Source organism: Hemitrygon akajei, chromosome 2, assembly GCF_048418815.1.
Source record: "Hemitrygon akajei chromosome 2, sHemAka1.3, whole genome shotgun sequence".
NCBI lineage: Eukaryota > Metazoa > Chordata > Chondrichthyes > Myliobatiformes > Dasyatidae > Hemitrygon > Hemitrygon akajei.
In genome coordinates, this window is record NC_133125.1 from 22,592,009 (window position 1) to 22,606,939 (window position 14,931).

At 39.7% G+C, this 14,931-nt stretch overlaps 1 protein-coding gene across 11 annotated transcripts in view; it reads right to left on the reverse strand.

Annotated features, from left to right (window-relative positions):
• Window positions 1-14,931, reverse strand: part of epb41l4a (erythrocyte membrane protein band 4.1 like 4A) — a 217,131-nt gene that overhangs the window by 66,138 nt on the left and 136,062 nt on the right. For all 11 annotated transcript variants that reach the window (XM_073068542.1, XM_073068533.1, XM_073068524.1 and 8 more), the window contains 3 exons: window positions 8,282-8,369; window positions 6,680-6,768; window positions 6,529-6,592 (listed from right to left, as the gene is read on the reverse strand). In XM_073068542.1, the coding sequence (XP_072924643.1) occupies window positions 6,529-6,592; window positions 6,680-6,768; window positions 8,282-8,369 (241 nt within the window). The remainder of the gene's footprint in view (window positions 1-6,528; window positions 6,593-6,679; window positions 6,769-8,281; window positions 8,370-14,931) is intronic.

Here is a 14,931-nt window from a genome sequence, read left to right on the forward strand (position 1 = left end):
ACAGCCACAGGGGGACATTACTTAAAGTAATAGGCCCAGCGACTTGGAAAGTTGAAATTAATGTCAAAGGATATTAATTTACTAATGACACTGAGTTGGTCTGTTCTGGTAAGTGTACCACCTTTTGGGAATAGATTGCAATACAACTGATCAAATAATCTGAACAAGTATAGAATATGAAAAAAACTATGTCTCCTGCAAATTTAACAATAAAACTTACATTTTTATAATATTTAACGTTCCAACAATTCAACATTAAGCCTGAGAATGGAATTTTCAAGATACACCAGTGAAACATATTACAGCATAGAATATCCAGAGCTCCAAGACCTGGCCCTCAACATCTCCTTGTGCAACTGGATCCTTGACTGCAGACCCCAGTCAGTTTGGATTGACAACAACTTCACCCCTACAATCACCATCAGCACAACTGGACCACAAGGTTGGGTGCTTAGACCCCTGCTCTACTCGCTTTATACCTTTGATTGTTTGGCTAAGTACAGCTCCAATGCCACATTTAAGTTTCCTGATGACACCACTGCTAATGGCTGAGTCAGATGTGTTGATGAATCGGCATGTTGGAGGAAGACTAAAAATCTGATTGAATAATGCCACAGTAACAACCTCTCACTCAACTTTAGCAAAACCAAGGAGCTGGTTATCGATACAGGAGGAAGAAGGCTGGAAGTCTATGAGCCTGTCCTCATTAGGGGTCAGGAGGTGCAGAGGGCAGTAACTTTAAATTCCTTGCCATTATCATATCAGATTATCTGTCCTGGGATTAGCACATAAATGCCATCACAAAGAAGGCACAACAACACCTCCAGCTTCTTAGAAGTTTGCCTAGATTCAGCAGGTCACCTAAAACCTTGACAAACCTCTACAGGTGCACAGTGGAGAGTATCCTAACTGGCTGCATTGCAGCCTCGTATGAAAACATCAATGCCCAAGAACAGAAAAGTCTACAGTAGGTGGTGGATGCTATTCAAGCAAAGCCCTCCCCAACAATGAATACATTTACATGGGGTGCTTCTAAAAGAAAGCAGCATCCACTATCAAGGATCCTACCATCTAAGCCATGCTCTCTTCTCACTACTGCCACAAAGCAGGAGGTACAACAGCATTAGGGCCCACATGACCAGGTTCAGGAATAGTTATTTCCAACGGTTAAGCTCCTGAACCAGAGCGGATAACCTCACTCACCACAATTCTTAACTGATTCCACAAAGTACAGACTCACTTCCAAGGACTGTACAACTCATGTTCTCACTATGATTTACTTTTTTTATTTATATAATTAGTTTTCTTTCACACATTGGTTGTCTGATGGTCTGTATTTAATGATAATTTTTCATTAATTCTGTTGTATTTCTTTATTTTCCCATAAATGCATGCAAGAAAATGAATCTAAAGGTAGTATATGATAACTTACATATACGTTGATAATAGATTTACTTTCACTTTGTGCCCGAATAGTAGTTGTATTTTATTCATTTTGAATAAGGAAATATTTGGCACAACTAAGTTTTTGCTATGGTGGTGTTCTGAAATGAAATATGCAATCTCATTGCTGAATAGAAAAATAAGCTCAAGAACTAATGCCAGTCATTACAATGAACTTGTACATGGGAAACAAACAATTCTCAGACAATCATTCATAACGTATACATAAACTATTTTAAAGCTCATCATATATTACAATCATTTTACTGGGTAAAAATTAATTTCATCAAATGAGAAATAATTTGCTTTAAATCTTCAGCATTTCTGTTTGCAATTGTTTGTTTCTCCTCTGAAATTATTACATTATTTGACATGTATTCTAAAATATGGTTTCTGAATGATAAAATGTAACAAACACATTCCCACAACAAAGTATTTGGTATATATGCATTTATCTCCAGGTCTTTCAGATTCATTGAATGCATTAATAGCAAAGTTCACTGAAAGCCTATCTCAAAAACGATAACCCAAAATGACTGCAGGTTTTCCACGTTGAATACTGTCAGCAGATTGATTGATCACCTACTCATATACAGTGGCTTCATGACAAGGTCTTTATCTGCCCTGTGATGTTTTATGAACTTCAAGGGAAAATTAATTAAAGCTGTTTTATCTTTCCAGTCAAATAGCTGTGTTTATTATTCAAAGTCAAAGAACAATGCAAGGGAGTAGGTGGCCCCAGGGTACATTTGAGGTCTGTACTATAAATCAGAGCTCTGAATTAACATTTTTGTCTGACAGGAGAAACATGAAGAACAATGCTGCATTTTTTCTTCATCTATTTGTGCACTGGTGCACTTACCAGTGCACAAACAATTTTCCCAATTAATAAATTAAAGAATTTGAACAAGAAACTTTTAAGACAGTTGTAGTACGTACAGCTAAAATTAGACAAATTTATCAACATTAAAGAGGCAAGAAGTATTTTTTGTTTCTCATATTCAATGCCTCTGCAGACTCCAAATTATCATTTCATTCACTCTTTAACCTAATACCCTTCTGATTTACAAATTTTCTTCTAAAATCCTTCCTAACCAATTAATTATCTCTTTGCCCATTAATCTTGCTGTACATCACCTGCAATAGCTAATCTGCATTCTCCTGAATTGGCTCCCCTGGTGCTTTCATGTGGTGCCCTAGACTTTTTCTCTCTTTCGATAAAAGTTTTTAAAAAAGTAAGAGAGAAGTTTCAGAGACATGCCAAGCAAAAAGCAAGAATATCTATATTGTTTAATAGACCATGTTAAGGAGTTGGAGCTGGAACAGGATGAACTTTGGACCATTTGGGAGGCTGAGGGGATGATGAACAGGACATACAGGGAGGTCATTACACCCAAGGTAACTGGGAGACTGCCAGGAAGTGGCAAGGGGATAAGCAGCCAGAACAGCGTATACCCCTGTGGCTGTTCCCTTCAACAACAGGTAAACCACTTTGGATACCGTTTGGGGGTGGGGGGATGATCTAGTAGAAGAAAGCCACAGTCTCTGGTAATGAATCTGGCTCTATGGCTCAGAAGAAGAGGAGATGAGGTGAGCTGTAGTGATAGGAGATTCAAGGGTTAGGAGGACAGAAAAGAGATTCTGTAGGGGGGAAATGAGATTTTACCTCCCAGGTGCCAGGGTCAGGCACATCTTTGATAGGTTTGACAGCAGTCTTAAGTGGGGGAGTGAGCAACCAGAGGTCATAGTCCATGTCAGTCCCAAAAACATGAGGTCCTGCAAGTGAGTTCAGGGAGTTAGGTGCTAAGTTAAAGGACAGAGCCATACCACATGCAAGTGAGGCCAGAAGTAGGAAAATCATTCCATTTAACACATGCAGGAGGGAAGGCTTTAGGCTTTTGGATCATTGGACCCTCTTCCAGGGAAGGTGGGACCCATAGAGGAAGAATGGCTCGCACCTGAACTGAAGGGGGACTAATATCCTAGGTGGAAGGTTTGCTAGTGTTGCACAGGGGAGAGGGTGTTTAAATTAGAGTTGCAGTGGGGTGGGAATCAGAGCACCAGAACAGATGAATGGAATGGTTGTGGAGAAAGATGTTGTAAGCTGAGATGCAAGGTCAGGAATCAAAAGGTTGAGTATGTTGGGACTAATGTTATGAGATGAGAATATGGCAACAAACCACCCAGGAATCTCGTTCCCATCTACAGAATCTCTCTTCTGTCCTCCTAACCCTGAATCTCATATCACTACAGCTCACTTCTTCTCCTCTTTGTCTGAGACACAGAACCCGACTCATTACCAGAGACAAACACGAGGAAATCTGCAAGTGCTAGAAATTCAAACAACACACACAAAATGCTGGTGGAACACAGCAGGCCAGGCAGCATCTATAAGGAGAAGCACTGTTGACATTTCGGGCCGAGACCCTTCGTCAGGACTAACTGAAAGGAAAGATAGTAAGAGATTTGAAAGTAGTGGGGGGAGGGGGAAATGCGAAATGATAGAAGACCGGAGGGGGTGGGATGAAGCTAAGAGCTGGAAAGGTGATTGGCGAAAGTGATACGGAGCTGGAGAAGGGAAAGGATCATGGGACGGGAGGCCTCGGGAGAAAGAAAGGGGGAGTGGGGGGAGCACCAGAGGGAGATGGAGAACAGGCAGAGTGGTGGGCAGAGAGAGAGAAAAAAACAAACAACTAAATATGTCAGGGATGGTGTAAGAAGGGGAGGAGGGGCATTAACGGAAGTTAGAGAAGTCAATGTTCATGCCATCAGGTTGGAGGCTACCCAGCCGGTATATAAGGTGTTGTTCCTCCAACCTGAGTGTGGCTTCATCTTGACAGTAGAGGAGGCCATGGATAGACATAACAGAATGGGAATGGGACATGGAATTAAAATGTGTGGCCACTGGGAGATCCTGCTTTCTCTGGCTTTAACTTTAGAAATTATCTCAGGTTACTCATAGCCCTCTATTTTTCTAAGCTCCATGTACCTATCCGGGAGTCTCTTAGAAGACCCTACTGTATCTGCCTCCATCACCACTGCCAGCAGCCCATTCCACACACTCACCACACTTTGTGTAAAAAACTTACCCCTGACATATCCTCTGTACCTACTTCCAAGCACCTTAAAACAGTGCCCTCTCATGTGTAGCCATTTCAACCCTGGGAAAAAGCCTCTGACTATCCACACGATCAATGCCTCTCATCATCTTAAACACCTCTATCAGGTCACCTCTCATCCTCCGATGCTCCAAGGAGAAAAGGCTGAGTTCACAACCCATTATCATAAAGCATGCTCCCCAATCCAGGCAACATCCTTGTAAATCTCCTCTGCACCCTTTCTATGGTTTCCACATCCTTCCTGTAGTGAGGCGACCAGAACTGAGCACAGTACTCCAAGTGGGGTCTGAACAGAGTCCTATACAGTTGTAATATTACCCCTCAGCTCTTGAAGTCAATCCCACCATTGAAGAAGGTCAATGCACCGTATGCCTTTTTAACCACACAGTCAACCTGCGCAGCAACTTTTAGTGTCCTATGGACTCGGACCTCAAGATCCCTCTGATTCTCCACTCTGCCAAGAGTCTTACCATTACTACTATATTCTGTCATCATATTTGGCCTACCAAAATGAACCACCTCACGCTTATTGAACTCCATCTGCCACATTACAGCCCAGTTTTGCATCCTATCGATATCCTGCTGTAACCTCTGACAGCCCTCCACAAAATCCATAACACCCCCAACCATTGTGTCATCAGCAAATTTACTAACTCACCCCTCCACTTCCTCATCCAGGTCATTTATTAAAAATGACAAAGAGAAGGGAACCCAGAACAGATCCCTGAGGCACATCACTGGTCACCAACCTCCATGCAACCACTCTTTGCCTTTTGTGTGCAAGCCAGATCTGGATCCACAGAGCAATTTCCCCTTGGATCCCATGCCTCCTTACTTTCTCAATAAGCCTTGCGTGGGGTACCTTATCAAATGCCTTGCTGAAATCTATATACACTACATCTACTACTCTACCTTCATCAATGTGTCACATCCTCAAAAAATTTAATCAGGGTGGTAAGACAGCCTGCCTTTGACAAAGCCATGCTGACTATTCCTAATCATATTATGCCTCTCCAAGTGTTCATAAATCCTGCCTCTCAGGATCTTTTCCATCAACTTACCAACTACTGAAGTAAGTCTCGCTGGTCTATATTTTCCTGGGCTATCTCTATCCCCTTTTCTGAATAAGGGAACAACATCTGCAACCCTCCGATCCTCCAGAACCTTTCCCGTCCCCTTGATCTCTTCAATAAATTTTGCCATTCCACTCAATCTGATATAACCATACAACACTGATGCCTACTGTCCTCTTAAGTACAATAAAATCTATTCAGTTGAGTGAATTGTTCCAGAAGCAATAGACCTGCACAAAATTATCTTCATAAATAATTTTTGAGTTGTTCCAGATTTCTCTGTCTCCACGAGAAATGATTTGACCACAGTTATGCAATAGATATAATATATGCATTTACACGAGTTAGGATTATATTCCCCAATCAGATTTTGTAACAAACAGTCACACATACAGAAACAATTGACGATGTAATCTAGGCTAACTTCACATCTGTTAACTTTAAGTGGACAGAAATGAGACACTATGGAGTAAAGTCCTGCTGTGAGAATGTATTGAAAACTTACTTTTAACATGACTAAATGGACTACTCAAACTGAATGTACCACTGGGAGGAGACACACTATCAAACCACAAATTTTATTTTCATTTGGAATACATTCAAGACCTAAAAGATAGCTGATTACTTCCAAACCAAAATTCAAGGGGGAGAGGAATATGAGATTATGGTGAGAGATTTAGTTCAGCATGACAGAAGGGAGCTCAATGGAACATTTACACTGATGTGGACTGACTGGATTGAATTTATCTGTTTCTGTGGTATTTTTAGAAAATATTAACTCTGCCCTTATTCGACAGCACAAAACATAATTGAAATTATAAATGATTAACTTATGGAGATGTTAAGAAGTGATGTCAGGGAAAGTGGAAGAATGCCGACTGTGTGAAACTTACATCTTTTCCCAGCACCCTTAGCTCAAACTGGGTTTCTCTGAAGTTCACCTTGGTAATTCTTGGCCTGTTAGCAAACAGAGAGCCTTTTAACTTAAAATAACAATCATTGATGATAGAAAACAATAATGAATTCATGTTGTAGATCACCTACCAGAAATACTTCCCAACTTGTATTTTATTCTTGTAGACAACAACTCCAACTGGTGTTAAACCTAAAAAATATTCAGTTTGGTTTTCTCCCTGAAATTTAATCAGAGGTTTCATTTGCAGATATTACTTAAAATATTCAAATTATCTGTGGTTTTTTTTTTGTTAGATAACCTTGTTTCCTATTACTGTTTAAAATTGTGTGATTTTTCAATTATCAACATTAATATGTAACCTTTATCAAATACACTTAGAATTTAGAGCAAGGAGAGGAAACTCATTGAAACAAAGAAAAAAAATTAGAGCTTTTCAGGCTGAATGCTGAAAGTATGTTACTGCTTGCCGAGGTTCTAGATCCAGGAGTCATAGTCTCGGGATACAAGATAAGATATTTAGGACTAAGGTGAGCAGACATTTCTTCATTCAGAGTGTGGTGACCCTATGGAATTCTCTACCAAAGGAGACTATAAAGCGCAAGACACTGAATCTTAAGGGAGACAGATCATTTTCAAAACACAAAAGGTATCAAAAAATACAAGTGAGTGGACATACAGTATTGAGATAAAGGATCAGCCATGGTCATAAGGATTTACCTCCTGCCTTTCTGTATTCTAGAAGGCACAAATCAGGAGGACAATGACTCTCCAACATGCCTAGAAAAGTGCAGTTCTAATAAGGAAACACAGAACTATCCAAGAAAAATGAGCCCATTTGATTTGTAGGCCATCTACCATCTTGAACATTCATTCCCTTCAGTATCAGTGCATCATTGCTACAAAGCACACTATCTATAAAGTCCACTGCAGTTATATCCCTAGATTACTCTGCCATCATCCCCTAAATCCTCAGCTTCTACCGTGAAGAATGACAAGAAATGCAGGCCCATGAAAACAAGACCATCTTCAAGATTTCTGCCAAGTTGCACAAACTTCTTTCTTAGAAATATGTCAGAGTTCCTCTGTCATCACCTGATCCAACTTTGAGTAATTCCTCTCTAATAGTTCTAGGGAAATACTTTCACCAGAAAATGGAAGAGTTTCACGTTGCTGGCTCACTAGGATCTTCACAAGGATAAGCACTGCTGGTCTGAACTAAGTACTTTGACCAATCACTGCATATAAAATATTTTAAATTATATTTATTTAGATACAGCACAGTACCAGGCCCTTCTGGCACACAAACTCGTGCTGCCCAATTATACCCTTGTGAACAATTAACCTACTAACCAGTTCACCTTTAGAATGAAGGAGGCAACTGGAGCACCCAGAGGAAAACACACGGTCATGGGGAGAATGTACAAAATCCTTACAGACGGCAGTAAAATTGAACTGGGGTTGCTGGCATGCCAAAATCACTATGCCACTGAACCAACCTAAATTTATTCTCTTAAATTCCTTACTATATTATTAAAATATTACATTATTTTAACCAATGAAGTATGGTAATGAACAAGCTGGTGCCATTACATCAAGGAGTCCTTTGGTAAAGGTACATAAATCAATGCTGGGCAAGTACAGGATAAAATTTGATCTAGTCAATGGAACCAGAACCTAATTCAGCGATAAATAAAATGGAAAAACAAAGTTGAAAATTATTATTCACTTACAAAAACAGGATGGAGATCAACTCCATACATCTCTAAAAGTTTGGCAACTTGTAAGTAATTGAGTTCTGCCTCAGCAGGAACTTGACCCCTAAGGAGAAATAACAAAAATGAAGTTACTAGATCCAATCTATTAAGCCCTTACAAATACTTACATTACAAATGATTATGGAACAGACTGGTTCTTATGGGTGTCCTTTGCATAATTTCACAATAATTTTAGCTCTTTACAGCTGATAAAGTACTTGAAGTGTAATTGTTGACACAAGGAAAGCTAATTGTTCATTTACGTCCAGTAAGATCTATAAACAACAACTTTAATAAAATTAGTTGAGGGGTCTTCTTATTCAATTGTTTCCACTCCCAAGATGAATACATCCATTTATGATTTCTTCTAATGATGTCTGGCCCTTGCAATGAAATAACCTTGGCAACATGAAGACTTTGTTCAAAGGCAAGGAAATCCAAAATAACCCAAAACCATATTCTAACTCTGCTGGATGGACTTAGTACACACATATTTGAACTTCTCCCTCCCCTCTCCACACACATACACACACACACACTTACTTTAACCACAAATGGGACAAGAGATGCCTGACAGGCAAGTGACTTAACAGTTTGAGGTGGTGCATTTTATGTAAGGGTTCAGTGTGCTCCTGATGGATGGTCTTATCGTTCTCAACACCATCTCCCATGTTTCCTCTCCACTTTGAAAATTCATGTGCCAGAGATTCCCAGAAATCAGTGAGATACCTCATTTCTTGAAGGAAACGTTGACCATATCCTTGAATTTTCCCTTTGCCTGTCTGGCAGACTTGCCCCAGATCAGAGCTTGGAGTACTATGTCTGCTTCAGGAATCCAGCATTGGGTGCATAAACAATGTGTTGGTCAGATGGATTGAACTGGGTGTAACTTGGCCCTCATTGCTGGGGATAATGGCTTCAGAAAGAAAAGTGAAGTTGGTTCCCTTATTCTTTCAGTGAATTTGGAGGAACTTGTAGTGACAATGTTGGTGTAATTTTTCCATTATTATTGAAGAGTCAATATGGTACATTCACATTTCTTAAATGGTCACTCAGTTCCTGACTCTCCAACAGACAAAACATCCTCTCCGCATCGATCCTGTCAAGACTCCTCAGGATCTTATTTGTTTCAATCAAGCCCCCTCCAACTTCTCTAAACTCCAGAGATAGGAACATAGCATGTTCCACCATTTTTCATAAAACAACCAAGCCTAGACATTAGTCTAGTGAACTTCTGCTGAACTACTTCCAACTCATGTTTAAATAAGGGACCAATAACACGCACAGCATTCCTGATGTAGTTTCATCAATACCCTACACAATGGAAAGATGACTTTCCCATTTTTGTGCTCGTTTTCTTAGCAATTAAATAGCCTTCCTGACAATTTGTTGTACCTGTGTATTAGTCTTTAGTGCATCAAGCAATAAGATACTCTATCATCTACATAAAGTTTTTCCTCTTCCAAAGTGGATTAAACTAATGAAATTACAGTTTTCAACATTATATTTCATTAGCCAGATCTGTCCTCATTCATTTTATCATTTACTTCATTCTCCTATAAACTTAGCTTGACTCTGCCTCGATTAATCCAAGTTTGTTGATATAGCTTAAACAACACTGGCAACAATAGGTCAATGTGGTCAATAAAAGTACATCCACCTCACAATCCTTCCATTGTTAATCTGCAGACCGCAGTATTTATTTTAGGGCCAAATATATAGCCCGTTTTTAATTTTGTTCAGTAATTGCATTGCCTCTGGAGGGGACACGCAAGCAGCTGGTTATATTAATGAGGCCTAATGCCCATTATTTATTTGCATCAGCTCTTCCAGTAGCAGTATACATCACAGTCACACTGCCACCCTCATATATGAAATAACCAAGAACTGAGAATGCTGGTCTTTTGTTGGAGCATGTAGAAGAATATTTGTTTCAGTCCTACTTTTTTTGGTACATTAATAACTGCAACGGTGCTTGTGCATTCATAAAGAACTTGAAAATTTTATTATGTTCACTACCGATTTCAACCCACTTTTCACCTTTATATGGTCCTTCTCTGACTCTTTTCCTTTTTCTTGATCTCCTTGGCTCCATCTAGGATTAGTGATACAAGCCAATGGATTTGCACAGTAATCTCAACTACACTGCCTTCCATCTTGACCCATGTAAAGATTCAATTCCATTCATAAGACCATATTGGAGCAAAATTAGGCCGTTTGGCCCATCAAGTCTGCTCAGCCATTTCATCATGGCTGATACATTTTCTCTCTCAGCCCCAATCTCCTGGCTTCTCCCCATATCCATTCATGCCCTGACTAATCAAGAATCTATCAACCCGTCTTAAATTTACGCAATGACTTGGCCTCCACAGCTTTTTGTGGCAACAAATTCCAGAGGCACACCACTCTCTGGCTAAAGAAATACCTCCTCATCTCCATTCTAAATGGATGTCCCTCTATTTTGCGGCTGTGTTCTCTGGTCTTAAACTTCCCCGCCTTAGGAAACAACTCTCCACATCCACTTTATGGAGGCCTTTCAACATTCGATAGGTTTCAATAAGGTCATCCCTCATTCTTCTGAATACCAGTGAGTACAGGCCCAGAGTGATCAAATGTTCTTCATTTAATAAACCTTTCAATCCCAGAATCATTTTCACAAAATTCCTTTGAACTCTCTCCAACCTCAACACATCCTTTCTCAGAAAAGGGGCCCAAAGCTGCTTAAATACTCCAAATGAAGGGAGAGTTTAGGAAAGTTAATGGCACCTAACAGCGACTCCTTTGTTTGCATCTTTGGAAACAGCTCTATTTCCATCCTTAATATCTCTATTTGTCCCTTTCAGGGTTCTTTTGAAGACCCTGACCTGGAGTTACATGCTTGCTATGGTTCTTTGCGGGAGTGCTTGGTGGCGGTGCTGATGCTTTTTTTGCTGGTGGGGGGAGGGGAGATTGCTTCTCACTATCGCTTATGCGCGGGAGGAGGGAGCTGGGAGGGACTTTGGGGCCTGAATATTTAACTGTTGTTCATTCTTTGGGGTACTCCTGTATTTTTATGGATGGTTGTGAAGAAAAAGCATTTCAAGATGTATACTGTATATAAATTTCTGACATTAAATTGTACTTTTGAACCTTTGAACAGTTCCTTATAAAGCCTCAACATTACATCCTAATTTCTGTATTCTAGTCCTCTTGAAATGAATGCTAACATCTCCTTTGCCTTCCTCATCACCAACTTAAACTACAAATCCATTTCTCATCTGCTTCACCACTCTCCTATCAAGTAGAGGATGACTGAATTTCCCAAGTCTTCTCTCTCCACCCTACCAGCCTCAGCATTAAATAGACCATATTTCACAATTTTTATCAACAAATTTCCACCACCAGATATGTCTTATCAATCCCTCTCCCTTCAGCATTCCTAAGGAACTATTCCCCTCATGACTTCCTTGTCTCCACATTCATTACTGCTAATCGTATCTCTTCTCATGACACTTTCTCTGTAAGATGTTATAAGGCATTGGTCAGACCCAACTTGGAGTATGGTAAGCAGTTTTGGGCCCTCTATCTAAGAAAAGACATTCTGGCATTGGAGCAGGTCCAGAGGACGTTCACAAGAATGATTCTTGGAATGAAAGGGTTAACATATGAGGAGGGTTTGATGGCTCTTAGCTAGTACTCATTTGAGTTTGGAAGAATGGGGGTGGGGGGGGAATTGCATTGAAATTTATTGAATGAAAGACCTAGATTGAGTGGATTTGGAGAGGATGTTTCCAATAGTAGGTGAGTCTTGGATCAGGGGGCAAGCCTCAGAATAGAGGGACATCTGTTTAGAACAGAGACGAAAAGGAATTTCTTTAGCCAGAGGCTGGTGAATCTGTGGAATTCATTCAATTCATTGCCACAGACGGCTGTGGAGGCAATGTCATTTATATATATTTAAAGCAGAGGTTGATAGGTTCTTGGTTAGTCATGGCATCAAAGTTTCAGGCAAAAGGCAGAAAAAAAGGGGATAAGAGTGATAAGAAACCAGCCAATATGGAATGGCTGAGCAGGCTCAATGGGCTTACAGTCTAGTGGTCTTCCATGCAACGAAAGAAGATACAACACCTGCATTTTTTTAAATTCCCATCCAAGGATCCAAACAGTCCTCCAATCTAATACTTTGCACTGGATGCTCACGATAAATAGACAAATGTCCATATACATCTAAATGTACTGTGCTTCAGTGTTTTCAGAATTATCAGGTGTGAAATAAAGATCACCTGTGAGAAATGCATAGTTCAGCAAATTATGAGTAAATAATGTTAGGCTTTTGCACTAGACTATCCCTTGTGTCAAAAATGAATATTATATTGTACTTTAAATTGACTCACAGTCCCATTCTAGGAAACCAGAACATACCACAACTATTAATGCACTTAAGAGTTCAAAACAAAAAGCACAGGAATTTTGTTTATATGGTTTCAAATTTCATTTGCTGAGGTGGAGTGTATTCTATGCAAGGATAGTAATGCATATCAAAAGAAGAACTCTGTAACTTGATAACTTAAATCATTAAAAAGTGCTAATCAGCAGAATTCATGACACATCATGCAGTTCTGTACAATTATGAAATAATGGATGAAACCAATATATCCTAAGGTCTCTCACTGTATCCAATATTTTGCATAAAGGGATAAAATAAATTATTTGAAGTTATTCCCTTGTACCCATAAACTACTCATCTATTTTTATATCAGACTGCACTTTATTTGTGATTACACTACAGGCTCAAATGTTTTCAGTGTTTTTGAAAGATAACCACAAGATACTAACAATTCAGGGGATTCTGCTATTTTGGACAAGTAGGTTTATTTAGAAAGACCGAAGCTGAATTTTGCTTTGGACAGTCCAAAAGAAAACAGATTCAATGCTAGCACAACAGTAATGAGCTCATTAATAAGTATATTCACTTTTAGAATAATCTCTTTTGCCTTGCAATCAGTAACACCCCGCTTTAATTGGTGAGAATAAAACTGATGCTCAGCCGTGTTGCTTTTTGCAACCACATAGTCTAATACCAGTCAATATTTAGATTTCTTCGTAAATACTTCTATTAAAAATTGGAACCAGAAGTCAAAGTCGAGTAAAATTTATTCCCAAAATACACCATATGCTATCTTCAGATTCATTTTCTAGCAGGCATTTATAGGAGAAAAAGATGTTGGCAAAATAGGCCATTCAGCCCATCAAAATCAGCTCCGCCATCCCATCATGGCAGATTTATTATCCCTCTCAACCCTATTCTCCTGCCTTCTCCCTGTAACCTTTGACACCATAATTAATCAAGAACCTGTCAACATCTGCTTTAAACATATCCAATGACTTGGCCTCCACAGCCATTTGTGACAATAACTTCCACAGATTCACCACCCACTGGCTAAAGAAATTTTTCCTCATCTCTGTTCTGAGTGGATGTCCCTCAATTCTGAGGCCGTATCCTCGGGTCCTAGAGTCCCCCATATCCTCTCCACATCCACTCTAATTAGTCCTTTTAATATTCGATAGGTTTCAGTGAGATTCCCCCCCCCTCCCCCACTCATTTTTCTGAACTCCAGTGAGTACAAGCTCAGGGCCATCTAATGTTCCTCAAATGTTAACCCTTTCAATTCTGCGATTATTCTCATGAATCTCCTCTGGAGCTTCATCAATGCCAGCACAGCTTTTCTTAGATAAAACTGCTCACAATACTCCAAACTGCAGTGTAACCAATGCCTTATAAAGTATTAGCATTACATCCTTGCTTTTATACCCTAGTCCTCTCGATTTGAATGCTAACATTACATTTGCTTTCCTCACCACCAACTCAACCTGCAAGTTAACCTATAGGGAATTCTGCACAAAGACTCCCAAGTTCCTCTAAACCACTGATTTTTAAAATTTTCTCCCATTTAGAAAATAGTCCATGTGTTTATTCCTTCTATCAAAGTGCATGACCAGCCTCTTCTCTACATTATATTCTACCTGCCACTTCTTTGCCCATTCCTCCAATCAGACACCCTGCTTCCTCGACATGACCTGCCACTCCATCATTGACTTCAGAATCAGGTATATTATCACCGGCATGTGACATGGAATTTGTTAACTTAGCAGCAGCAGTTCAATGCAATACATAATCCAGCAGAGAAAAATAAATAAATAAATAAATAAAAATAATAATAAGTAAATTAATTACAGTATACATATATTGACTAGATTAAAAAACAGACAAAAAACAGAAATACTGTATATTTTAACAAAGTGAAGTAGTGTTCACAGGTTCAATGTCCATTTCAGAATTGGATGGCAAAAGGAAAGAAGGTGTGCCTTCAGGCTTCTGTACCTTCTACCTGATGGTAACAGTGAGAAAAGGGCATGCCCTGGGTGCTAGAGGTCCTTAATAATGGGCACTGCTTTACTGAGACACCGCTCCCTGAAGATGTCCTAGGTACTTTGTAGGCTAGTACCCAAGATGGATCTGACTAGATTTGCAACCCTCTGCAGCTTCTTTCAGTCCTGTGCAGTAGCCCCTCCATACCAGACAGAGATGCAGCCTGTCAGAATGTTCTCCACGGTACAACTATAGACGTTATAATGTGAAAAGCAGC